Source organism: Pseudochaenichthys georgianus, chromosome 19 (assembly GCF_902827115.2).
Source record: "Pseudochaenichthys georgianus chromosome 19, fPseGeo1.2, whole genome shotgun sequence".
Lineage (NCBI taxonomy): Eukaryota > Metazoa > Chordata > Actinopteri > Perciformes > Channichthyidae > Pseudochaenichthys > Pseudochaenichthys georgianus.
The window spans coordinates 15,624,536-15,652,027 of NC_047521.1; the positions used below are offsets into that span (position 1 = coordinate 15,624,536).

The 27,492-nt window shown below is 41.5% G+C and overlaps 1 protein-coding gene across 1 annotated transcript; it reads right to left on the reverse strand.

Moving 5' to 3' along the window:
* Positions 1 to 6,754: 6,754 nt before the first annotated feature.
* lhpp (phospholysine phosphohistidine inorganic pyrophosphate phosphatase) lies at positions 6,755 to 27,446 on the reverse strand. Its single transcript, XM_034107421.2, has 7 exons — positions 26,974 to 27,446; positions 26,522 to 26,709; positions 26,016 to 26,169; positions 25,858 to 25,921; positions 25,665 to 25,757; positions 24,732 to 24,823; positions 6,755 to 7,407 (listed from the first exon to the last, which is right to left on the reverse strand). The coding sequence occupies exons 1-7, from the start codon at positions 27,102 to 27,104 to the stop codon at positions 7,314 to 7,316; spliced, it is 816 nt and encodes a 271-aa protein (XP_033963312.1). The 5' UTR covers positions 27,105 to 27,446; the 3' UTR covers positions 6,755 to 7,313.
* Positions 27,447 to 27,492: the final 46 nt, after the last annotated feature.

A 27,492-nucleotide genomic window follows, 5' to 3' on the forward strand; every position in this document is an offset into this window, starting at 1 on the left:
ATGCAGACTGACCCAATTAAGAAGCAGGAAAAGACAATCACGAGCGTAGTAGTGGCTCTACTGATGGGCCTGTGTTTGTGTGCTGAAGCGGGGAGTCAGTAGGGAGGACGCTAGGCAGGGGTGGGAAGTCCGGTCCCCGTTTCTTTTTTTCTATTTTTGATGGCGGGTGGAGTGGTGGAGCTGAGCGGCGGTTCACCCCAGAGACCTCCCTCTCCCTCCCTGCGCTGGGGAACAAAAGGGGCTTTTTCTCTGAGGAGCACAGTGACGTGGGAGGCGGCTGTGAATGTGGGCCATGTGTCAGGGCTGCTGCTGCTGCGTTTGTCTGCTTCCCCTCCAACTCTGGAGCCTGTGCAAACTTCCACAATGACACCGTCATTACCTTTTGATTTCACTCCTCAACTACGACTGTTTGACACTACTGCATGTTGCAAAAACGCTTGTCATTCTTTGAAAGTGTAAAGTGCCTCTTGAGTGCAGAAGGTCATCAACTGAGTAATTTAAAGATTGCTTGACATGCTATACTCTAAATTCCACACAAAGCATTACTGTGTGATTTAAGTTGGGATGCATACTCTTGTAATGGATTTGATTATTATGCCGCTGCATGAGAATATGTATGCTTGCCTAGTGAGGTCAAATTTCTCTGTCTCAGAGCCGCCGCCTGCTGCTGCTTTTAAATGGTTAAGCCCTTTTCGGGTAATGAGTCGAGAAGGAAATGGGTAAACAGCACCCCTGTAAACGTGCTGTGTGGCAGTCTGACACACCGAGGGCCCCCCGGCCTTTAATCAGTGGAGTGACAGAACTGAAAGGAGGCTGTGTTCTGAGACAAGATAGGAGTGCAGCCGGAGGGGCATGTCGGGACGATGTTCTGAGCTCCACTCGCCCACAACCAGCACTGATACAACTGGGTGGTGGTCACTCGTGAACTGTTTTGGAGGTTATGCACAGTCTTATCTACCCTATTGATGACTTACATCACACAATTCTAAGCAACAGATGTCCCAAAGTGCTTATGGTGGGGGTTGTGGGCGAGTGCTCATTTTCTTTCTTTTCAGGTGTGCTTATGGTGAATTAAAATGTCTGTTTTTTTCTAAAACTCAAATCTGGCTTAATAACATAACATTGAATTGAGTCTTTTTCAGTAGTGGAACTTCTCTAATAAACAAAATGTAAGTTGGCACTCATTTCTAATTTTTTTCCTGCCCTTGGTTGGCAGCTCAAATGTGGTTGGGGTGAAACACATTCAAAAAAAAAAAAAAAAGGTATAGCACCCGGCCACAAAACATTTCCAGTTGCACGGTGGAGCTTTTCTCATACAAATGAAAGGAACACTGGGAGTAGAAGATCTACCTTGAGCTTTAAACAACGCCTGAACCAAGAACTGCATTTTTTTCAATGCATATGAAAATACACAATTTGGAGGTAGAAAGGCCAAACCACAAATCATGTTTGAGGTACAAACATTCAGTCAGTGTTATGTCTGAGCAGCAACAGTCTGCACCCACATAGATGAGATGCATGAAGGTCATACAAGCCTTCTCAAGTCAAATAGTAAGAGGATTGTGGGATCTACATTTTGAGCACTTTGGATTTTACGAAAAGTAACCAGACACCTTCAGCCCCTGGCAGAGACAGGCAGCTTTAAAGTGGAGGTCAGCTGTAAGCCTTCAGACCTTTTGTAGACCCAGGACAGCTAGTTTACACTGCAGGGGTGACATACGACCACCCCCTCCTCCTGGATTATACATACGCACACGCTTGGGTATGACATCACGGGGTCACGCTTAGTGTCTGGAGAGCCGGGCCTCTGAAGCTTTAGCTAGCAGGGGTCGTGTCCCTGTGGGGGCCGGTGACCGTGTTGGAGTACAGACTGCTTTGTGTATGAAGTGCTTGTTAAGACTCTAAAGGGTGGAATGGGGTGGGGTCAGGGACAGCAATGAGGAGAGGGAGGAAATTCAGGCCTCCGCTCTAAAGCTAAAGACGTCTGAGGTTTAGGAGCTCTCCCACGCCACCAAGTACTGCTGGCAGGGCCGGGCAGAAGGGAAGGAGGGTGATGACATGTGGGGAAACCATGTGGCTTGGCGAGTTAAGAGTAACAGGCGAGAGCTCCACACAATCACACAAGGGAGGGGACAATTAAGCAACTGCTGTCAAAACAAGAGCATGTTTCCACGGATAACGGTGCATTCGGGGCTGCAGGTGTCCAGAGTTGTCTGGTCAACTGGTTCCTCTCAAACAGGAAGAGCCAAATGAGTGCAGATGAGGGTTCAAGGTAACACACAGCTGGCAGTTGTTAAGGTGGTGGAATGCAGGTGCGCTCCAAGAGCAGCAGTGTGCAAGCTGTGTAAGAGAAGCCTAACCCAAACAGATGACATAAAAACATATGTGAATGTGGGCTCAGAGGCTGAGAGGCCTCATTTCTAAAAATATCTGACTTTTAATTAGATTTCATTTTAGAAACAAAACAAATGTGGTTTGAATGTGTTTTAAAGTTCATTGATTTTCAGTCTTATCAATTACAAATGTAAAGAAATTCAAAAAAAATCACATCATGATGCTGGAGATTGGGCATGCCGTATTTAACCTGTTAAACCCCGAGCCTGTTTTTCAGGTTTCAGGCTCGAAAATGACATTCCCAGAACAAATGACCATATCTTCCCTTTTAAAAGGGTTAAATTAATAATCTTTTTTCTCAAAGTAATGATAAACCTGTGAGTTGGATGTAGAAAAGTGAGAATAAATATAGATGTTTTTTATTTTAAAGAAAATTCAGATTGAACATGGTAAAAAACTGTAAATTATAGTGTCCGTCCAAAAAATATGTTGTACTTATAGTGAAAACTAACCTTGGATGATGGGTTAGTAGACTAAAAGCTTTAGCAATCCAAAGTACAATAATAAGTACCCTGTATCAAGATTGATGCAAAACAAGTGATATTTTACCTTTTTAGACAGATTTAGCACAAAAAAACCTCTTCTGGGGCCATTTGGGTGGATTTTCCATATCTCTGGCCCCCCTTGCTGGATTTTGACATGTGACATCTCTTTCTGACCGTCAGAGCCAATGGAATCGAGGGGAACTCCCAGCTAGTCCTTATTTGGTAATATGCGTGAGTTAGACTGCTGCATAGCCTAGACCGGAAGCAGCAGCCACTCTGGTGGCTACCATTAGCAGCTAACGTTTGCTCTGCGATTTTTTACATACAAATTGAATTATGGATTATAAATGAAATCCTTTTTTTTTTATACAGAGACGTTAAAAACCTATGGATTAACCGATTCAGCCGCGTTTTTTCTCGTTTTAATGCCATTGAACACGTCTTTTGATCAGATTGAGAGCTACGGTGTGACGATCTCCCTAGAAGCTCCGTAAAGGTACGTGTTGTGATGTCTGTGTTTGCTTCCCCTGTCGCGAGTTTGGATGACTCAGTGATGATACTATATACCTAAATAATCTGTGGAATCTCATCTTTAATCGGGTATCTTGTATGTGTAGCTACGATAAGTAATAAGGGTACTTTTATCTTGAGTTCTGTGCCAATGTCCGTTAGCATTTTTCGCTAAGGGGTCATTTAGATGCTTCTTATGAGACTTGTGTTTTGTTTTGGTAAAAATGGTTTGTATCGTCAGTTAGCTGAGATTATTTCCGTTAATCTGGTATAACACATTAATAGGTTCTTAAATATTAAGATCCCCTGAGACACAGTGTCGTGAAAAAAAAAAACCCGCCGACGGGGACCTTGGGGTTTAACATTAACACACACATTCTTGTTCTTCTGTAGCATGTGTCGGTCTCCTCCTGACAAGGCACATGCTACAGGGAGCTGCCTGTCTGATGTGTCAACATAAGAAATGAGATCATGAGTTTAATGACCCGAGGATGAAGAGTTTCAGTAGAGTTTGGAAAATGACTGGACTATTTTTGGAGATTGGTTGCATAAAATGTCAGAAAAATAAGGATGATTGCCAGTTTCAAGTTCTCATAGAAAAAAACAAAACTAAATGTAGGTTTGATTGTAGACTCACCATTTAGCATAATAAGGGTCTGAAATGAAGTTCACTGAAAATGTTTTGTCTGCACTGTTATTTATGTAGAATTCTTTATAATTGTAAACATTAAGTCACATTTTTTGATTCAGGACAACAAATTATATTTGTAACTGTATGGAAAAGTGACCTACTATGGTGGCATAGATGTAAACGTTTTACATGCTAGAGCCATTGTACATATACAAATGTGTAAACTAGCATTTGCTAACACAAACACAGATTACAGGTGAGGCTGATTTTGGTTAAACCCAATTAATTATTGATTTAAATTGTTCTATGTTAACTTTCAGTTCATTGCCTAAAGCAGTCAAGCGCCCGTACTTAAGCAGGGCTCGACATTATAAATGGCCCGCTGGCCCGGAAGCACTATTTAGACACCCCGGGCCAGCATAACGCACTTTCCACTTGCCCGCTCGGGCCACTAAAAATATTGCTTTAAAAAACCGTCCTGTGGTATAGATATTTTGCCTAGCAATTTAGTTAAATTGTTTCGTTTATTAAAGCTACAACATAGCGTTCCGTGAGTCGGTTGTCGTTGTTGGGGGAAAAGCAAACAGCTGTTTGCTGCGGAGCGCAGCGCGAGCAGGCTCCCGTGAGCGGCAGCGCGCTCCTTCACTACAGACTATCACGCTACCTAACCATTCGCCAAAATGTTTTTAATACCAGCGGTAATCGGCCAAGCGCCGTGCAAAAAACTATCTTCAAATAAAAGGAAGTCACCGGAGGAGTTAAAGGAGAGTGACAGGGAGCATGAGAAGAAGAGGGAGAGGAAGTTTCAGCTTGATGGATGGAGTTGGTTTAGTGGTGCAGTGACGCGTCCTAAAACCCTTTTATAATCTATCGATTAGATTTATGATTCGAAAATTATAAAAGTAGGGTAGACATGTGGAGATTATCCGGCTGAACAAAACGTGCATTTATCAAACAGGTTAGTTTTCCACAGACCTTATTTCCAGGTATTTTCCAAAACCCTGTGGAGAAATCCCATTGATTTTGTCGAGGGAACCAGCAGCTTACTTCCTGGTTTTAGGACGCGTCACTGGCTGCACCTCTCAATATGATGCCAACATAAACAAGGTCTTCTGTCGGCTCTGTACATCAATGCCGACCTATGCTGACAAGTAAGTGAAGAGTAGACAATATAAAAAGGTATTGGCGAAATGTCCCAGCAGTTTAGGATAATGAAGGTTCTAATCAAATCAATTACATAGCCATTACATATCTAACTCCTAATGACAGGAAGGCAGAAAGTGCATTATACAAATAATAATACTCATAATAATAGCAGACATTTTTTAACAATGACCACAATATCATTATTTTAATAAACCAAATATGAACAATTGAGGAAAATGAGGAAGAACTGATTATTCAATTATCCACCGGCCCGGAGGGCCAGTGGCATTTTACCCTTAATGTCTACCCCTGTTAAGGACTAGCAGCGTTTACTTTACTGCATTCAAAAAATCACCACAACAACAACTTCAGTCAGTCGTGGGTATGACAGGATTAAGTCTGTCAATATTGTCCCGTGGCAGTGAGGTCATACTGTACATGCCCAGACATGTCTCCTGAAATGAGGTCATCTCTATTATTTGAAAGGTAATCTTGCTTCACTGTCTGCGGTCACAGTGAAGCGATCAGTGTATTTGACATGGTAGCATGCAGAGGTAAACAGCTGCTAATGTGTAACTTGTGTGAAATTGTGGATGAACTGGGGCTAACATGAGAGGCGTGGTTATCAACCAGCATCCTCTGGGGCATGTGTGTTGAAAAGAGGGGCCTACATCCCTCAGAATTACTACATTCTAAAATGACTTTGTTAAAGCCAAGTGAGTTCATTCGGGAGTAGTCAAATACATGTTGAATAGCTCCATACAAGGCCAATGGGCGGTAACGTAATAGACATAACAGCGAGTTAAACAATGTGTAAGCTGTTCGAAAACTGGGTTGCAGCTGCTAATACTTTGCCGTGTACATTAATATTTATTTCCCATTGAGATATAGGAGTAGTACACCCGACTTGGGCACAGTTTCATAATACTTCATAGCATTTCATTACCTTTAATTGCCCAATAACATTCAAGCTTGTGTCAGCAAATGGTGAAGTGAACCAGAAAGACCTCAATGAATCACTTGGAAATGGGCTTTTGTTCTTGTTGAATCTATTTGGTGCACTGAAACCTTTGGGGCAGCGATGGAGAATAGTTTGTTTTATGCCCTCAATGGTCCAGCTGGCACACAAAAGCCCGATAACCAATCTTTCCCTCGTCATAATTTTATCTAACCTAACCACAGACAGTAGAGTGAATGCACCTCGTCTAATGAGCGGCAATTAACAACGCAACAATGACGGGACAATCCCCCAGGCGGAGGCTGCTTACAGTCAAGTAAATAAAGATAAGCCGTTGTAGATTTGCGATTCTTCACTCAGATGATGGAGAGCTCATTTCATTTTAGTTTACAGAGGGGAAACACGAGCTCAAGCGCCAGCGCAATTCATCACACTCAGCTGGGTTCTGCATTTATCATCTCCAAGAACGGCTTACTTCCCATTTCCACTTTCTGTAAAACAAAAGCCGCTCCGATATAAATTCTAATATTAACCAGAGCCAAAGCTGCATTTTCTACAATGCTTTGAGACCTTAAAAAACAAAAAACAAGTTCTGTGACTCGGACACATTGGCAAATTCAGGAACACAAATGTTTTCAGCAGCTAAAACAGCTTTATTTATAATACTTACATTACTGAATATCCCCTGCTGTTTTATGAGGTGGTGCACGTTGTGGGTGAAGGGAGTGGGTTCCTACTACAATGCCTTCATATTTTTAGCTATTTTCATTGATTGTTGATTGTTGTATGTTAAAATACTGTTAAATCTGTGTGTAACATTATCAATGAGTCTTAACACACTAACTCAGCAGCTGGTTACAGGCACATGTGAGGCATCTTATCTATGCCCATCATTTACTCATAAATGCATGGTGCCGCTTAAACGTTTTCGAGAAAAGCTTATCTCTTGTCAACTAGAACTAAAAGTTCTGCACGTGTGATTCTAGTTTGTTTCACACTATGTCAGATGGGTGGATGTTTCCCATAGTTTACAGCCAGTATATGGAAGGTATTTTAGTCTTGTAGTGCTTTGACATGTTATTTGAAATACCTCAACGCATAAACCTTTCCTAATGGTAACAGTTAAGATTTATATTAGCGTATGACCCAGTCACAGTAAGTGGAGGGATTCCAGAGTCCTGCCTTGTACTCAGTGTCTCTGTTTGAGGATCATGTCCACAGCCTGAGCCAGGTCGTCCACAGTGCCGTCAGCCGTCACCGTTGAGTGCCTCTCATCACTGGACCTAAGGGACGACAAGCAAAAGCACACACTTAAGGACATGCTGCACGGGAAATAACAGGAACAACACAAGGCTCGATCAGCAAGAAGCAACAGTTTGATGGTATCAGCCTCATTTACAATACTGAATGTTCCAACTGAAAAAGAGTAGGACACGGTGGTCTAAGAAGATTCAGGAAACGCTTAAACATAAACCAAGCAGACTCACACCCAAAGGCTGTTTAAGCTTCAGGGGAAGGTTTTAGTAAGAGATTGGGTCTATAATAAGATCACGAGAGCTCCCTTATGATCGCCAACATACTGAAATGAAAAGTTCAGGGATTATTCTTGCTTTCTGGATATCTTTAGGAGGTGTCTGTGCAGATGCTTGCGTCCCTGCAGGGTAGTGCATGCTTTTCGCCTCGATCACCAGTGTTCCAGACCTTTCCAATATATCTGCAGGAAACTTAAACAGGCCAACTGGGGACTTTAATGGGAACTGCTAATTCCAAAAGTACCCAATTGCTTAAAATAAAACCATAAAAATAATTTGAAGACTCAGGCCAATGGTTTCCAACCTTGCAGTGGGAATCAGAAAGCATGCAGTTTCAGGATAGAGTTAAGCTAAACTTTTTTAAGAGAGAGAGAGAGAAACATAGTTTTGCTACACAAATTAAGTTTGTTTTAATTTGTCAAGTAATGGCTAGGCTCTAGGTATGGCAATGTTGGCTTTCTGTTTGTCCACCGCTTTGGTCCAGACTAAAACACTTCCACAACTATTTGATGGATTGCAATGCAATGCCATTAAACACACATTAGCATAGAGGTCAAAAGCCAGAAACAACCAACCAATCATCATAATTTCCCCTAAATGGTTAAAAATCTGTAGGAGGCATCAGGCGGCCTTGCCTAGTCCCCCCTGGCCACGGCCATTGTTTGGTCCCGGGCCCAGTGATGGATGCAGATATGGCTGTTTAATCAGCTGGTAGGGGAAATGTGATCCATTTGGCCTGGCACCAGGCCCAAGCATTCAGTACTCTTTTCCTCCCCATCACATCAAAAGACAGAGACGCCCCGTCCATTCAACTGCAGCACTGCCTAGGACTCCTGCTCATTTATGAAGTGGTGCCTATAGACCCCCCCCACCCCCCCCCGGGTCCCCGTCGCTCGGGTCTGTGTGCTGCCTCTGTTCCCCAGTCACGGGTTGGAGCTCCAGATGGGGAAGCTTTGTCCCTCCCTGTGTGCGACACACACCACCATTAATCCTGGTCTCTCGCAGAGGACCATGGCAAATATTTGTGAGCCGCCCAAGTGTAGCATCAGAAAGAAGAGGCCTGTGGTGGGGGGTGAGGAGAGGTGATGAATACTGAAAGCCGTGGTGAATACGGTGCCATGTGTTTATGCACGTCTGTCAGCCACCAGCGCTTGGGTTATGTGAGCTGGTCTGCTAATGGTCCCGGTGTTATGTCTCCAGTGCTGGATTACTCCCACACCCTTCTTTGCCCGAGGACTGATTGAGTTCACACACGCAAGTATAAGGCACGAACACACAAGCAAGTTAGTCACATGGCTCTTGTGTTTCATTGCAAACAGCATTTACCTCACCGTCTCTTCTCCCTTAAAATCTCTTATGACCTGCCTGCGCCTTTTAGAAATGCATGCAAGTGTCTATGTGTATTCATTTTGTTGCTTTCCTCGCATTTCCATGAATAATGAAGGAGTAACCAGGTCAATGTGACCATGCAAAATTCAGCACAATGCAGCTAGTGTTACAGATGAGGTTATGTGCGGCTGGCTGCCTGTCCTTCAGGTCAATGCAATATCAATACACATCAAGAGATAGCTTTGCTCCCTGAGCCCGAGAGGTCACATACGAGGTAGAAGGTGGGAAGTAAACACAGAATTTAGTTAAACACAGCTGCCAACGAGCCGAAAGACTGAAACACTTCACCAAAAAGTGAGTAAAAAAGATCAGTGTTTGGGGTTTAGACTGGAGGTCAGACAAAATTAGATTTGAAGATGTTACTTGGATGTGGGAAAATGTGACCTTTATTTTACGATTTCTGCATATTTAATTCAAAAAAGTTGATTCCATATGCTTCATATACACGTACATACATGCACATACTGTACAACAGTTTGAGAAATGGGTATACACTGCCCAGGTTATAAAAGATATATTGGCTTAGAATGTCATGTGTAGAAATAGAACACGATACTTGGCTCTATAAAACATAAACATACATTTTAAAAGGGATATGAAATGAAAGTGGATACGAATGACTCGGGCAGTAAATGTGCACTTGTGTGTGAGAAGTCAGCTGTGCATCAAAGACAGAGAGAGATGAGCTATGATACAGAAGGCAAGGGGGGGCTTGCTTAACATAAGGGCAGCTACCTTTTATTTCATTGAGGTAGCTGACCGTGGGGTGAAAGGCACGACAACCTTCCCATCGGTTAATGCTTAACACCAACACACACACAAACACACACACACAAGAGCACGCAGCAGGAAGCAAAACTGTCACATACATCAGATTACGATTTACACTTTTCTCTTAACCGCCTCACCTTTGCTGAGTGTGCCTTTCACTTGACACAGTGTAGGTAAAGTAAACATGAGCGTGGAGTTTAAAAGGTCAACCAGAACCAACAGCACATGACACTCAGCGCGATGTTATGGGTTTGACAACAGTGACAAATAAAGCCATTGTTGGGAAACCAAGCTGGAAAGTGTACACAGCTGGATTTCAGAACACAGCCTATCATGTTCTTAAGAAACTTTTACGAAAATATTTTTGAACGCCTGTTGTTGACATGGTAGATTACTGGCTGTAGACAACACTGAAAACTCCTCGTGGGAAATTAATTCAACTCTCAAGATTATGAAAGTACAAACACTGCTGCGATGATGATAAGACTGATGTTAGCTATTGTTAGCAATTCAATAGTTTACTATATAATTAGTACTTCTACATTTTAGACCAACAAGAGACAAGTAGCACAGCTCTACAAGGGTAAAATCTCCCCTAATTGCATGTGAATTGGCTGAAATGAAAGCAAAAGTACGTAATATTATGTAAAATAATATGTAAAAAGGAGTATTCAAAGTCTGTTGGAAGTTACACAAAATTCAATAATTGAAAAACGGCTTCAGAAAGAGGAACAGGGTGAGCAAGTGTACAAAATAACCAACAGGGATGTGACTGATACATTCTAATGCGCATGCAGCTTAATATGACTTCAGTTTTAATGATGTTATTTCGTCTATGTTGAATCCCCTACCCCAAATAAACATAAATTGTAACGCCCCAAGTATTTTGTAATGTGTGCCGTCACCTGGCTTTGCAGTGAGGAATCACATTTATGAGAGCTACGACAACGCTGAGAGGAAAACATTCAGCCGGCCAGCGAGAGACGGAAAAACACTCAAGCCAGATCATTGTGTAGAAATGCGTTTTTTCATAGCACACAAACGATAGCCAAAACACTGTTTTCTCACAGTAAAGCAGACTATATAACCATAACCTGAAGGAGAACACTACCTGACGATAAGTATAGCTTTAATGTTCAGCCAAGCCTTGTGGGTGACATAAGATCTAGACGCAAGACAAAGATTTTCCCATCACCCTGAGGGGGAGAGGACGTGTGTAACTGCATGTGTTTCTGATGCTGCTTGCTGAAGTTGCAATTCTTGGCCTTGAGGGTGAGAATGTGATCACAGCTTCACTGTCTCGGTTATAAACAAAATGTCATGGGATATATTGATGCCATATCAGAAGGAGGAAAAGAAGACACGTTGAGATGTTCTGGTCTTACCACCCTCACCATCTCCTACAGCTTTTCTCTTTTAGCTGATCAAGATAACTTCCTTTAAAAAGGTATACAGCTGCAACCTTTTGCAAATACAGCCCAACTGAACTGGGGGAAACCACCATGCTACATGCATGTTATGGCAACATAAGAGACAGATGCTAAACTGGAGCGTTCACATCCTCTGCTGAAGTCGTGGCCATGCAGCAGCGGTTATCGCTACCAATAGCTGTATAATGTTGAGTCATGATCAGCAAACAGCTGCGGTACAATTTTCACACTTCACACAGATAAACGGTTATTTCCAATCGAGCAGGACACAAAGGGGATTCCCTGTTTGCACCACGATGAGCCGCTTGGTGTCTTTCCATCCTGTCGCTCTCTGTAAACCATTGAGTGCTGTGATGTGCGCGAGTGTGCGTGAGTGAGTGTGTGAGAAAGAGAATATCCTGAACTGTCAAAACTACCCACTGGAAAGTTTCTGTCAATCCAAACCACAAATACATGAGTGGTTAAACGAACTGGACGTATTGCTTTAACTTTCTGTCTCTGAGAGATAGTAAAAGCACTGTGTGTGTGTTTGTTTTACCTTTAGAGCAGCCATTGATTTCCATATATGAAAATCAAGCACCAGACTCATCCTGTCGGCCAGTGGATCCCAAACGACTTTGTCCGACTGACACCTACAGCACTATTAAATGAACTAAGTAGAAGTAACCCTTCATCAATGCCTGCCCTGTTTTAAATATGGATCATAAAAAGGGATGCTATGTCAATGCCTTGTTTGCTTTGGTGTATTGTACTTGATGAATAAATGCAGATAACATCATTGACTTGGATGGCTTTCACACCTCAAACAGATAGATTTTGATATGTTCAACAAGAACATTGTTAGAAAGCAGCGGAAAGACAATCAAAACAATCAATAACCGGAAACACAAAAATAAGTTAGTCTTAAAAAAGTCAGTTGAACCTTTGATGTCATTCAGCAGAGCATCTGGTTAAGGGTGATTTCTCTTGTGACTATACCCAACAGTGATGTATATCAGACGATGCAGTGCTGTTTAATTTTCAAAGGGAAATGAATTGAGGGCATTGCCTGAAAAGGAAAAATACTATGGTTTTCAAATTGTTTGATAATGAAAACGTATCTGAGCCCAACAGCTCTATGGCCTGCTCTTTATCTCTTCTTAAAGATAGCTGCTCAAGGCTAGATTAGCTGCTTCTAACATAACACACCCACATCTCTGACAAATTGTCTGTGGTCAAGTTGCATCGTGGGTAATGAGGAAGAATACGTGGAACAAAGAAGACAATCTCTGATCAAATTGGATAATACAAACATTGTGTGAGACATGCAATGTTATACTGTATGTGTGCAATGCTAAATCTATGGACTCTTCTTTATGGGGTAATGTTTCTAACAGCCTCTAAAAGTTGAGTACATCAATGCTAAACAAATGAAAGGTTACTATTTCACTATTAAAAAGTAATGACTGATTTTAAAGACATTTGACTTGTTTCACCAAATTCTTACAAAGGTAACACCCTTCATCGTGTCACAGCTGTTCGGTCGGCATTGTGCTCAATATGCAGAGCTTCATGTGACCCAGATCTAACCACAGTTTTTTCATCAGCATGTTATTATTAGCAGTGTTGTTGGTTTGCTGAGCCTTCATTTGTGTGTGTGTGTGTGTGTGTGTGTGTGTGTGTGTGTGTGTGTGTGTGTGTGCGTGTGTGTGCGTACGTGCGTGTGTGTGTATTGCCCTGTGTATGAGTGTTTTGCAAGCAGCAAGAGGCTGCTGAGTCACCTGCTTCTCATACAGAAAATAAAACCACACACACACAAACTATTAGGAGAAAAAATGGTTGCAGCAGAAACCAGGCAGGAGCCCAAGTCCCCCCAGCCAAGCAGCCTGTCTTTTGGTAATTGCAGGAGGGATTGGATCCCCATTGAAACGACTAAGGGCCTGTGTTCATGTATTTAAGAGGCAGTGCTATGTTTCAGCCTGCCATCTGTGGGCTTTAGCTCTCCGATTCTCTCCCACTCTCACTCCTTTTCTTTCTCTCTCTCTCACGGGTGGAAAAGTACCATCGAGGGCTCAGTGGCCAAGGCCCGGCAGGCTCCTTTGTCTCGCCGTGGGAGTCTAGTCTCACTGTGAAAAAAGCTCTGGTTAATTATTAATATCTCATTGACTTATAACGCACAGCAGGCTTTAGAGGAGCCTGCAGGCAGGGGAAACTGTCACCCCGGGGTGGTGAGGGATGGTAGGCCAGGCTCGGGCACCCACTGGAGTCTCATCAAGCTCTTTAACCTCTTTGTGCAGCTACTGACACATCCATCTCAAATCTGTACTCAATCTGTGTTCTGATCTTGCGTCTATCTGAACCAAACACACAGCTAAATCTACAACATCTTGACATCTGTCATTCAAGCTGGGAACAAGTCTCTTATTTTAGCTTTGTTGTACTTTGCTCCGATTCATCTCGAGGTAACGTGTGATCATGGCGACCTAAACGGATCTCTTATCTGTAGACAAAACGTAAGTTAAGTGACGCAAATGTACTCAACTGAAAACCTTTGTGTTGAGAATTAAATACTTTCATCCCCTAGGCTTGAAATGTGTTGTAGCTTGTTGTAATGAAAATGGCAACAGCCTTGATCAACAATGACTCAGTAATGAAATGCTAACAAATAAAATGGGTAATTATTAGCACTGTCAGCTTTAACGTGTTATTGCTTGCGATTAATCCAGAAACCTTAACGTGTTAAAAAAAAATTGACCCCATCTTCCAATCATGGAAGTGGCCATTTGTTTACTATACAGATGCAATGAACTGCATGGCACGGAAGAATTGGAACAAGCATACATATAGCATCGACTGAAGATCACTGGACATCAGTAAGTAGGCGATGACAAATGGCACTCCATCGGCTATTCATCCATGCAAGCAATTGGATTTTCTAACATTAATTGCAAACAGTAAAACTTAACTACAGGTCATGCTACCGACAAACCAAGCTCCTTAAAATGTTTGTGTCATGTTTTTGCTTATATACTAAGTAAAACATGTTATAAATGTGCATTTTAACATTACGAAGAGAGAGATAAAGTTAAAGCAGTGCTGGTGATTGTGTTTACATTCTCCAAAGAGCTGCCCATTTTGATCTATGGGAATGGGATGAATGCATAGCTTGGACTGCAATGTAATTCGCGGTTGATGGAATTGTAGTTAATGCTGCCCTTAAAGACACAACTGATGTAATCCAGCATACTGTATATGTTTATAGTAGAGAGAACTTCTTATTTTTTCATATTCAGGTGCAATGATAATTGATACTGTTGATACTTGTCAATGTCTCTAGTAAATGTAGCCCTGTAAATACGATGTTCTTTGTTCTGTTTTATGTTCACGTTGTAACCTTTGCTGCCATGATGGACAGGTCTCCCTTGAAAAAGAGATCGATAAAACATTTTTTAAGTGTATTCATTATGAACATTTGAATCGCTGCAATCACAAAGCACTGCAAAATGTTTTTTAAAAGAGGAACCCACCCACCTCTCGGGACAAGAATGGATCAGGTGGGAGCATGCAAGCCGGGAAAGAGCTCCTAACAACAAAACACAGCTTTCATGTGTTATCTGTTAAAAAGGAGGGAAATCCAGTGTGAAAATAGAAACCTTATGCAACATGTATTTTCTCATTATACCCTGCATATCCTGACAAAACCCTGCTGACAGAGATGTGGAGAACATTAACTTGACAACTTGCAACTAGGACGGATTATTACAAAATGAATCATTCTGTATTAAAGGAAACTGGAAACTAAAGATTGAGACCATGCATTTGTCAACAATGAAATTACATTTAGTTAGAAGTAGGGTCATTGTTTCATAGACTTCTATATAATCAGATCACAGATTTCTTTTTTTAACCATTGAGTCCCCCCCGCCCCCTGCTGGCTATAAGAGAGAATGCAGGTTTTTAGGCACTTTCACATTGGCTGAAAGTGCCATGACCCGCAGGTTGCCGATTGGTCCATACACTACACATAGATGAATGGTAATGTATATGTCTCTGTTGCTTTAAGCCCAAAGTTTATTTTACCGTGGGAACAAGCCAAACTCTCTTTCCAACAACGATCTGTTTGCCACAGAACAAACTAAACCTTATAGGTCACAATTCTCATGATTTCAGTTCCTCTGATGATCCAGGAGGGACCCAGACACAAAAGAGGGCCCCTGCAGATCCAGCTTCAGTTCAAAGGCTAAATTCTGCACATACTGTAGTAGGATTCACTGGATTAGAGAAAAGGCTTTCTGTGGTGGAGCAGACTCTGAGGTAAAGCGACCTCAATGATACAGTCAAAAATGCTGTAGCTTTCGAGTTGACAAGCTTCTAAGCTCACAGCCCACACCCTCAGCGGAGAAGAGAGAAATGAGATAACTTCACTTCCTTCCCACACAGACAAAACGAATGTGCCAACAGCCGTTAACAGGACAGGGTGTGGGACTGTGCTTTTGTACTAGACACTATAAAATGCCTGCATGCTTGTCTACAGAGACAAACAGTTCACAAAGGTTAAGACAGAGTACAGAGAAACTGCAACTCAAGCACATCCTGCTCAGACACAATTCAATCCTGTTGTTAGCTCCAGAAAGAGAATCTAAGGCTTTATCACAAATAAAAAATGTCATAATCATGTCAAGGCCTTGATATATGGTAAGTCACATATGTCACAAACAATCACTCCCTGTCTGTCAAGCACACACTTGAAACCATGTATATTATCATAGCCATTGAGGTCATAGGACACCAGTGGATGACGGAAAGATAAGCTAGGCTGAAATACAGTATGTACCTGGGAGCCATCTCAGGGGCAGCGCTCAGTTTGTAAAGGAGATTAAGCTGCAACCACAGCCATGCACAGTGGCCCTGCCCAGGTTCAGTGTCACAGATCTGCTTAGGACAAAGCCCATCCATAAACCCAACACTGCTGCACTGTGTTCAGTCTACTGTCTGTTTGATTCACAAGAACGGAGATCTGATAGGCTGTTAATGTCAGAGGGGGAGAGCTTCAGCTTTCTGTCGACACTCCTCATGCACTGAAGTGTTCACACCTTTCCATGAACCCTTTACCCTCAATCATACAACCTTAAATATGTATTCAGGGTGGAGGATTGTTAACTCCTTTATGCATGAGCGCCCTTTGAAGACACAACAATACAAATACATGTTTAACGTTTCGTATTGTGCAAACAAGATAAAAAACCAACGGGAACTTTATTATAAGATCAAAACTGACACTGTACCAACAATAAATAATCCATTTAAAAATAGTTTTGGCTGAGTTCTTAAATTAAACGTCCAGAAAAAAAGCTTAGATTCAGATTTGTTGTAGTACTTTGATTTCCTGTACTGTATGTATGATTAAGCAACAATCAACATGACATCTCGCTTGATTGACTACATTTAAATCCAGTCAAAATATTTAAGTATAAATTAGAGCTAGAGGACACTTCTGAAGTTATAATACAATCAGACCCCTTTTAACACAATCGTGTGCTCACAATTAAAGACTCAACACACAAATCACCACTATATATCATATTAAGCTGATAGCATGATCTTTCCACTGTGTGAGCTGTGACTCCTATAATCTGTTTGCTCAGGCAGATGGGACATTTGCTCTCCTAATGAGCAGCCCTCCCATTCGCTGTACTGATAATGGCTTCATTAAGGGGTCCAGTGGAAATGTGCTCTAGCTGTCCCCACCGATCACAGGTTATTTGTCAGTTCAGTCTGGGCTGCTGGGACGGGACGGGGGAGTAGACCCATGCTGGACACAGGGACTGATCTCTCTGGACCTGACTTGAACTCCATTGATAGAGACAATTCTACAGTTTATTGGTGACAGGAAGTCTCTTATATGGGGCCCTAACCAACACAGTGCACTTTGCTGGTTTAAGACCGACACAGTTGGTATTTTCACGCCCTGTGCACATGTTGTGTAAGTAGCCATGGGTATGATGGTATTGAGGTTTGGTCGGACCAAATGTTGTCACATTGCTATGTTTTTGCAACAGAATACATTAATGACATTGACCAACACTCTTTTTTAGGGGCATTATTCAGATATAAATATGCACATTAAAGCTCACTTATTATGCGATATTTGAACAATATATTATAGGGCAATATCTATATAAAACATGTCTCTGAAGTGTTTTGCTCAAAATACCAAACATATCACCCATTGTAGCCATGCCTCATACCCCTCTATTTGAGCCTTGTTACTAAAGTGCTGATTCTGGGTCACGCCCCCTTTGGAGCCACATGCAGCAGAGCTGCATAGAGAAACAGATTCCCAGCTAAATGCTGCCGTGATTATGTTCCAAACCAAATCAAGAATTATTTCTGAAACAGTATGGAGCTCATAGAGCTCTTTTGCGGGTTTACCACAAGGTGAGTAACTTTTTATATCCTGCTTGTTTACACATACTCTCTCCAGTACAGAGTTAGCTCTGAGTGTTAGCGATACTTGCTATTGTAAAAAAATACCATATTATTTCCAAAACACCTCGCGCATTGTCTCTGATACAGCAACGTTTCTGATATTACATCATGACCGCAGAAAATCTGGATCAGCTCTGTTGTACACCCGTATTTTTTTTTAGAGATGTGGGTAAGGAGGAAAAGAGAGAGGGTTTTATTTTCTGACACTTTGTGAGTCTCCTTACACACCGGGGACACATATAAAAGACATCAAAAATGGGACCTTTAACTCAACTCAAGTCCAATTTGGTTATTCAGGAAACTTAGTACTCCCAGATTATGAGCCGTTTAACAAACAAAAGTGAAATGGTACACTCCCTGAATGCACTTGGGCCATGCACATTAGACCATACACTATAGATTGTTTAATAAGGCCAAAGATGTAAACAGCTCAGTGCCTTCTCGCACACTCTCTGCCTGGTGTCTATGAAGCAAACCTACTACTTAGACAACCTCAGTATGGCATGAAGCCAGATCCATTTGACTGTCATTCCACATCCTTCTCAGACCCAATGCTTCTGATGATCCCAGGAGTAGCAGTTACAGTGCTATCTATCAATATTTGCATAGCAACCATCTGGTGAGAACTGTGTGTTCTAACTGATGTAACTCACAATACTGCATATGTACAAAGTAAATACACGTGTTTTGCATGAGTACAACAGCTTCAAAGATAAGATGTGTGCTAACCACAATATCACGTTACACAGTTCACTAGTCATAACACACATTGACATTACACATTGATTTACCTTGCAACAGGCTGAGCTGTTTGTTGTGAGACTATTCTAAGATTAACACAAACATTCTTACATTAAAGGCTACCTACTAAGGCCACGTTCACATCATACCGCTCAGACCATGATTACATTACCTTATAGTTTTAAGCTCAAGCAAGAGAGCTGACCGCTACAATATCACTCAGATTTAAAATAACATATCAACACACCAGCGGCAAAATGGCTACAAAACCACTTTGCAGAAATATTTGAAGACAATCCAATATTTACACATAATGCAATCATTCCAGCTTAAAAAAAGCTACCGTTTGTTTGTCTTTGGTTTGATTTGTTGATGCATTAAAAACTCCCAAGTGTGGATAACAATCCAACAACATGGCATTAATACAGTATAAAACTTACTGAGCATCTTCTCTAACAAATATGTTAACGTTAGCTTGTTTATGTGCAACCTTCTCACAGCCTGTAATATATACAAAAGGAAAAACAAATCTGTATAGTAAACAAATGGCCACTAGCCCCCCCACAATGCTCATTTCCTGTTGCGTATAGCTCAGTGATGGCTGCAGACAGAAAGGGCACGAACCAGGGTGCGGTTTCGGTAAACTGGTTCATAGTTTGTACCATCGGGGACTAGCTCTCTCTGGAGACGTTTAATCTGGCCTGGCTTGCTTTGAAAAACATTTCCCCCAGCACTCACATTAGCAGTCAAGCGTTGGCCACAGGGAGAGGTTTACAATGTAAACCATTTTGGAGAAAGTTGCTGCTGTGTGAAAATTTTTCTGTGCCTTCTCTGCCAGACTCCAGCGGGAATCCAGTCAGGGTTTCCTCTAACTCACTGGCCCTCATTCAAAATACCTATCAAGACTGTGTTGGTATCTGACACATCACTACGCCGTTTTCTTCCCGGTAGAATAACAAATGCCAATACTGAGAGTGTACGTTTAAATCAAAAGCCTGGAATCCTACTTCTTTGATTATCACGAAGAGACAGACAGCATGCCAAGACCAAAAGGCTCAGAAACTAATTGTGTCGGCTAGCAGAAGCAATTAAACTGGTCTACAAATAGAGCCTGATGGAACAGCATGAACCTGCTTTTATGAAGCTTCATTTGTGCCGATGCAGTTCCTTGAAGATAAGAGAACAGAAACAAAAACACAGGACCAGTCGAGGCCACAGACCGCAGGAGATGACAGAGGAAAGGACAGCATACTCATCACCTGACTGCTCTTTTAGTGTCATAACAGTTTGACCATTAAGAAGAAGAAGCACAGATGTGTTAGGCAACAGTTTGCTAACATTTGACACATTACATTAAATGGTGATATGTCACTGTGGTGCTTACAGCTTGTTCTATTTCCCCCAAGTGGCCAGAAAAACCAATAAACACTGCTTTAACACCACATTTTGCACTTTTTCAACAAAATAATAACATAATCCAAAATTATTGTATGCATTAAGAGATTTTCCTTAAAACAGACCTTATAATGATTTTTGGGGTTTTCCCTTTCCTGTAGTGTGCTATAGAGGTTTCTGTGCATGAGAATGGTTTACAAAGGCTTAAATCCCAAAATTGCCTGGATTGTAGTCCTTTGTAGTGACATCACTACGTAACACTTGCCAAGTGAGGCAGCCAGCTAACCAATCAGAGCAGACTGTGCTCTGGTTTTAGACCGAGGGTGAAAAGAGGCGGTGCAGCACAGGCAGCATGAGAAAAATAAAGCACTCTTCAACATTAGAAAGCATGTCACAATAGAGGAACAAAATACATATATGGAACCTTAAAATGAGCATGATAGGGCCCTTTTAACATTTGAGCTTAATGCATATAAATCATGAAATATCTGTTTGAAGATTACACAAACAAAACAAAGCAGATTGGTACTGATTTTCCCTATGAGACACTTAAGATACTCTGTGGAATGGAAACAATCAGGTATATTAGTTGCAGTGTTGGCAGACTGTTCCCATGCAGCTGATCAACATCAGCAGTCAGAACGCCATACTCCCCATTTCTAGCCATTGTTTTTGGAGTAGGCCCCTCTTTGAAAACCTGTTCTACATTAAAGAGCAAAGGGTTCCCTGGCTCCCCTGAGGGAAGTGTGCTAACTTCGGCTCATTATTTAAGAACAAGGGAAAGTTGACTGCTAGCAGAACACTCCCCTATTACAATTACCCCTATATTACGCCTGTAGTCTCTCAACAGCCATCACTGGCGGGCACTACAATATCGGTTCAGTTTCCCCCCTGCTCTTGAACTTAATCTGCAGGAGCCATCACAAAATTATAACAAGCAGAAATATGTTCTCTGCATCGTATGAAGTAAAAGAGTTGCATGTGAGACCCTAGGAAAACCTGCATTTATTTACATAAAACTGTCTCCTAAAAGAGATGAGATTATTATTTATAGTCGTGGTAGTAATTAGTGTTTTAAGTTCCTTCTAACAAAATGAATACACACAATAGAAAGACGAACACACAAAATGTATCATCTGACTAGAGGAAGAAACTCAAATGACACATTTAAATAAGAGAGTAAGAAAGCAGCCAGTGTAAAAGAGGTTTAAGCATCTGAATGTATGCAGTCCTAACAGTATGTCAAGTCAAGGGCTTTCAAAATAAGCTGATATGATTAGATTTGTCCGTGATTTGTATCTTTTTCCCTTCCTGTATTGCCTGGGGTATTTGAAGAAGCCTTTTTTCCCCGAGCTTGATGGGAACTGAAGGCCTGCGCAGCATCTGGTTGACTTGGAAACAGCTGTGTTTTCACAGATCTGACTGAGGGTTTATAGCTGCTCCCAGCAAGCCTGGGTTCAGTGGTCCTGCTTGGCTAAATAACGTTAAATCTCACGTCTGCCTTTCAATCACAGTTGCACGGAAACACTGTTACTGTCCCTGTTGTTCCTCTTGTTCTCTGGGAATGTATACAGTACGGTATAATACGTCTGGTGAAGGATCTAGGACATTACAAGGCGTCTGTGTCAATATAATAAATTACAGTTCACTTCGGAGCCATACAGTCAAATTTAATGCATACATTTTAGTTCCTGTTATGGGCTGGATTGTGCCTTCTGTTAATACTCACTCACACACTGAAGAAAATTGACAAGAAGTGATAACTGATGATATAACTTCAACACCTTTTAGCAGTCCTGGAAATAGAACTTTGGGCTTCATAAACACCAGTTTCATTTGACTGAACTGTTAACTTCATAGTTGTAACTTTCTATATGTAAGTGTATGCACGTGCTTCACCACACTAACTCCATTCACCAATCAGTCCATAAATCTCCGCCGCCACAGCTGAAACACAACACGTCATGTAACACAATACAGATTCCGTATGTGTTCCTCAGCAAGAGAAAGCTCTCTCCTCCAAACATGAAAAAAACCCTGAATGTGTAGTGATGTAATTTAACGTGGTTTATCCTGCATTAGGTTTAGTATATCAGATATTATTTAAGAGTGCATGAACACTGGAACTGATCCAAGCTGCTGGGAGAAGATTTCAAAGTCACATAAACCTCATGTTTGTTGCCTAGTTTCGTTGAGAATCTGCGTTAGAAGATATTAAGTATAATTGTCGTGACTGAAAGACCCACACACTGACATAGATGTATGTAGGTTACACAATCCTGCACATATATCGCAGCAAAATATACAAAGGCACATGAAAGGGAAACACACCCCACAGCCTCTCAAATTGGCGTGATGGTATACACACACAAAAAACTGACTGAGTGACTGTGCTTTTAGTACAGGATTAGAGCTGACTGATGCTCAGGCAGATTACTCGGCATTCTCTGGTCACATGACCCGAGACCTGCGTGCCTGAACGCAGCAGTGGAGCAGGTCATCCAGCATGGTGCTCTTCAGAGTAATCAGTGCTTTTAAGCCAAACAAAATAGCAACATAATCAAGAAACTGCTTTTATTTATTTATTCTGTTCTCTTTGAAACATTTCTGTTCCCTAGTGAACAGTTTTGAAGTCTAATTGTGTTATATGATGCTATCAATGGTATTGTTCCTAAAATTACAAAGCACTTTAGTAGTAAGTAGCATTAAGGAGGATTAACATATCGAATACAATTTGAATGCCAATACTTTGAAATGTTTTACAATCTGTACATTTTTAGAAGAAAGAAGACATTTTTCCAACTGATGTATTGATACTTTTATTAAAGTGAAGTAACTAAATACTTTTTACATTACTGCTTTAAAATATTGAGTTGTAAATAAATACATTAAAAACCACTATAAATATTATAATAGCACACATATAACACCTCAAGCCTAGGTAGTGTAACCTACATAAACACCATTAAAACACCAGTTCCTGCATGACTTACATAACATACATTACAATGTAAAACATATATATTATATAATGTGACGTTCCATTAGTCCTACTCTCAGTCACCGCATATAGCTTCTAAAATAATCAACCATATGTTTCTGAAGTTACACTATAAGAAAGGGCCCCAGTAATCTCCAGATTGGGAACCATAAATCCTTCAGTGACTATGACCTTGTGGGGAGTAACATTCAAGATGTGGAAAAAAAAGAAGCTATTTTTGGAGGATTCTCAATCAAATAAACAATTCTGGGCGACTGAAGAATGAGGTGGTTCACTCACAGGAAGCCTTTGTGGAGGAAAGTGGGATGCACTATGCTGGTGTGAGGGCGCCCTCTCCTGGTTATCACTTGAATTGATTGTTATTCTGTTTACAATATGGTCAAACTAGCTTAGAAATATATAAAATATGGGGAAAAATTATATGCAGTATGATTTAGGTGATGCTTTGTATAACCAAGAAAGGAGTCGTTTGAGCATTTGTGTGTTCAGGGGCCTCATTTATAACGCCGTGCGTAGGATTCACGTGGGAAGGTTGCTTACGTAGTAGAAATCCAAAAAATAGGTACAGAAATGTTCCAACATTTTCCGATTCACCAAACATTGCGTACCGGCGAGGAAAGTGCGTACAGCACTTCCTACGCCGGTTTCCCTTTATAAATCACAATCGACTCGAAATGCGGTGAAGCTTTCACCTTCACGTAACGCCCATATTTGCCTATAAATAGTCAAAGAAACGCCCATTCATTCATTCATTCTGACTGACTTTATGAAGAAGATCGCAGGAAATGACGACAGAACAGCTAAAAAAGACATCTCACACCGTGTCAGATTTTGGTTATTTTGGGGAGGTCGAGATAAATCATATTATTTGGTGGATACCGTTTGAACCAGAGTAGCAGCATGGAGGTCGGATCGTCACCAAAATAAATAAATAAATAAGTGGTCCGAAAAAGGTTAAGGACAAAAAAAATACACATAGCCTTCCTCAGGCAGTGTGTTTGTACCGGGGACAGGAGACACCCCCTTGATGAGACTGTAAGAAATGATCGGGGAATCCCTCCGGAGTGGAGTCATGACGACTGGATCTGAATTATGTGTTTGTATTTGGTGGTTTGTGTCCCAGCTGTCGATCAGCTGTGCGCAGCGTCTCCACTGCAGCCTGTGCATCTCAACCCCCCCCCCTCCCCGCAGCAACTCTAGTTAAAGGAAATACAACCAATGTGTTGTGTTATATTTGCTGTGCAATTTACCACATATGGTGTTCTTAGTTTCCATACCTCCTGTGTTTTACGAGCGACTTATCAAGTCTTGGCAAACGGCATAAAACATGATTAAACATGATAGTATATAAAACCATGCTCGTATCTACAACCTATAGAAATGCAAAACGGCGTGAGTTTAGACGTAATTCTGTCCTCCTGCTTACCGCATCATTTATGGGAAAACATTTCATAACATTAACACAACACATTCGAGGTGGTTTTAAATAACATATCCGTATTTATTTATTTCTCCAAGTTATGTTTTTGTGTGCACTGAGGAGTCTCAAACAGGCGTTTGTTTAATCATTTTAAGATTGGCTTTAATCAATGTTTGAAAATGAATTCTTCATATATGATAAATGAGAGGTAACATTTTATTTATGGTATTATTTCCACATATTTATCTCCATTCTTCCTTCTGCCAACGCGGTGTCACAGTTTCTCGTCTTTCTCGTTTTTGTGCTTAGTGCGTACGCATGGGTTAGAGTTTGCAGGGAGGACCGCACATTTTCCAGTCAAGTTAGTATTTTATAAATCGCAAACATTGCGTAGAAACTGGCGTACGCCATTTTTTGAGCGTATATCCCTTTATAAATGAGGCCCCAGGACATCACCCACCTGTATTTGCCAGTTCTGACTTGTAGGCCTTTCATTCCACAGTTTTGTGCTCCACCCACATCGTTCACCAGATCATCCCCGATCATCAGTGCCTGCAAGAGAGGAGGGAGAGTACTGTAAGAAAACAAAAACAAAAATTAGCTGCTTTTATGCGGATGCTGTTTTGCTAAAGGAGTTTAGAATTATTTAAATAAGAGTCGGTAATAAGGTAATCTGTACTTGTCAGATGTAGTTCAGCATGTGCTTCAATCTCTTTGTGTTTCTGTAAATAAACCTCTCAGTAATCCTATCCACGACTTGTTGCTTGTTGTCACACAAGCGTGAGTTCGCACTATTAGTAAAAAGATCATTCTGAAATAAATTGTGAAAGTTAACAAGAAAAGAAAAGATTGAAATGTGAGAGGAATAGAACTTCTCGAAAGGTTTGGTCCTTTCTTCTGTAATGAGATACGGTTCAGTTTATAAAAATGTTTAAGGTGGGTGCTCAACAAACAAGGAATTTGTATTTTCGGAAAGAACATGCTCCACCATCTCTGCATGAAAGCCAGTGTGAACAACAGAAGGCTTTGAACAGAGCAGCAGATGTAGCAGTGAAAGACAAGAAACCCAGAGAAAAGGGTGAGGCTTAAACTGAGATTAGCAAAGAGTGCTACTGTAACTGCCAGGGCCAAACATAGATATGTTTAGAGAGACTGCAGCACATACTTTATACTTGTGATACTGATAAGTGCCACACAGTGCCAGACACAAAAACACATGTTCAGACACCTGCTGAGGAAAAAGTGAGTGCTCAACCAAACAGGCAGTGTCTTGGCTTTGTTCTGTAATTCCAGTATGAGTACCAGTGTTCAAGCTGGTGGTGGCTAAATAAATAATGCTAACTATCAGATTGAGGTTTTAAAAAATGTGTTCAATCCCATTTTTGTTACGTACCTCATGCGGTTGAAGCCCCATGTCATTGAGAACACTCTGGAAAAATGTTGGTGAAGGCTTTCCAACTACTTCCGCCTTTAAATCACATGCATACTAAAAGGAACAAAAAGTTAACAACAACAAGTCATTGTTTACACGTGCCAAACTGCTCTTCTTAATGAATACATTAAAACAAATGATGCACCTACTGTACCTCCAGAGCCTTCATATACGCCCCGACATCTAGTGCTAAACCATCTCCCTCCTTGTAGTACCTCCTAGGAAGAGCGTAACATCAAAAGTATTTTTGACATTTTTTATTTCATGTTGAAATATAGGTAATATAGCAATGACTATTTTATATTATCTTACCCTCCGCCCAAGGAGAACAGCACTGGCTTCTCCAGGCCTATAAGGACCCTGAATGCCTCGTTCAAGTTCTGGTAGGTAAACTTTTCAGCTGCGTCTCCAATCACCACGCAGTTTGGGTTGGTCTTATCAACACTGTCAAACTCTGGGAGAAGTCCTGAAGAGGAGTAAACATAAATACTTTTTAGGGTTGGGTCATTCAAAGGGGATGAGGATATGTCTGCTGAAATTGTAAATTTGATATAGGCAACACACCTAATGGGAAGACCAAAACCAAGAAGTATTATCTGAATAGCCAAAATATTATTATTCTGTGCCATAGACTTCCATTGTTGTGGAAGAACTTTGCACATTAATAAGTCACAACAATGCATGTTGTTTAATATAAGTGAAGATAAAAACATCTATTTTATTGAGTTTATTATTAACTATTAATTTATGTCCATGTTGGGAAGGATTGAACAGGGGGTTACAAAATGCAACAAGTCTTGAACAATTTAAAGCATTACCATCATATACCAGCAGGTGAGGCCGAAAGCCCCTCTCTTTGAGGACAGCTACGGCTGCAGGAGCAGGAGAGAAGACTTCAGACACAGAGATGTCAAAGCCCAGCCTTTTGAGCTTGTCCACAAACGCCTCTCTGTTGAGCTGGGTCTCATTGGTGCAGAAGCGCAGCTCCAGGTCCGATGCCTTGAGCCTTTAAAGAAAGTCAAAAGGTCGTAATGATGATGATGGAGCACACGCAGTCTGAGCCAACAAAGTAACACTGAAAGGGAGACACCTCTGTTTGTTTAAATATGCATCCAGAGTTTTCTAATGCATGCACACAAAGCCACATTATTGCAAGGAAGTGTCAGCATCAATACGTTAGTAGCAAGCAGCGAGTACGCACTTTGCTCTTTGGGTATTCTCAAGATGCAAGAAGCTAACATCTCTAACAACTCACTACCTGGTCACTTACTTGTTCACTGCTTCAATTGATCCAGTAATGGCAACCCCCCCGCCTTCCCCACTGTCATACAACACACCACACATGTCCAAAATGACACCTTTCAAACTCTTCCCACATCCTGGCCAGTCCGTGTCAGCCATTGCAGAATGACAGTCTTAAAGGCGCATGCGCGAGAAGCGAGGCAGGCTGACATGAACTAATAGGCTTGTTTGAGACAAGCAAGACCTGCGCAGTTGCGACCAACGTCTTGCTAGTGCGTTGCATGATGGTTAGTCAATAGAGGCTTCTCAATACTCAAATTTCCCCTCCTCAACTCCTCGACTCCTCGGTCCTCCGGTAGTGACCCGGAAATGAATTTCAGCGTGCCATTTTGAAGGACGTCTCATTTCTCTAAATGCACACCGAGGACCGAGGATCGAGCGTCGAGGAGGCTCTCTGGAGGAGCTATAACCGAGGATACACTGATGGTTCCTCCACGGGTCCTCCGCGGATGCATTTCCGGGAACGGTGGCGGCGTGACGCACGGCC

What these genes read in the sequence shown, in the direction of transcription:
- lhpp (XM_034107421.2), bottom strand. Translation starts at nt 27,104, where the DNA reads ATGGCTGACACGGACTGGCCAGGATGTGGGAAGAGTTTGAAAGGTGTC. An exon ending in TCAATTGAAGCAGTGAACAA is followed by an intron (nt 26,710 to 26,973) that starts GTAAGTGACCAG and finishes CTTTCTTTAAAG; the next exon opens with GCTCAAGGCATCGGACCTGG. An exon ending in TGGGGCTTCAACCGCATGAG is followed by an intron (nt 24,824 to 25,664) that starts GTACGTAACAAA and finishes CCTCTCTTGCAG; the next exon opens with GCACTGATGATCGGGGATGA.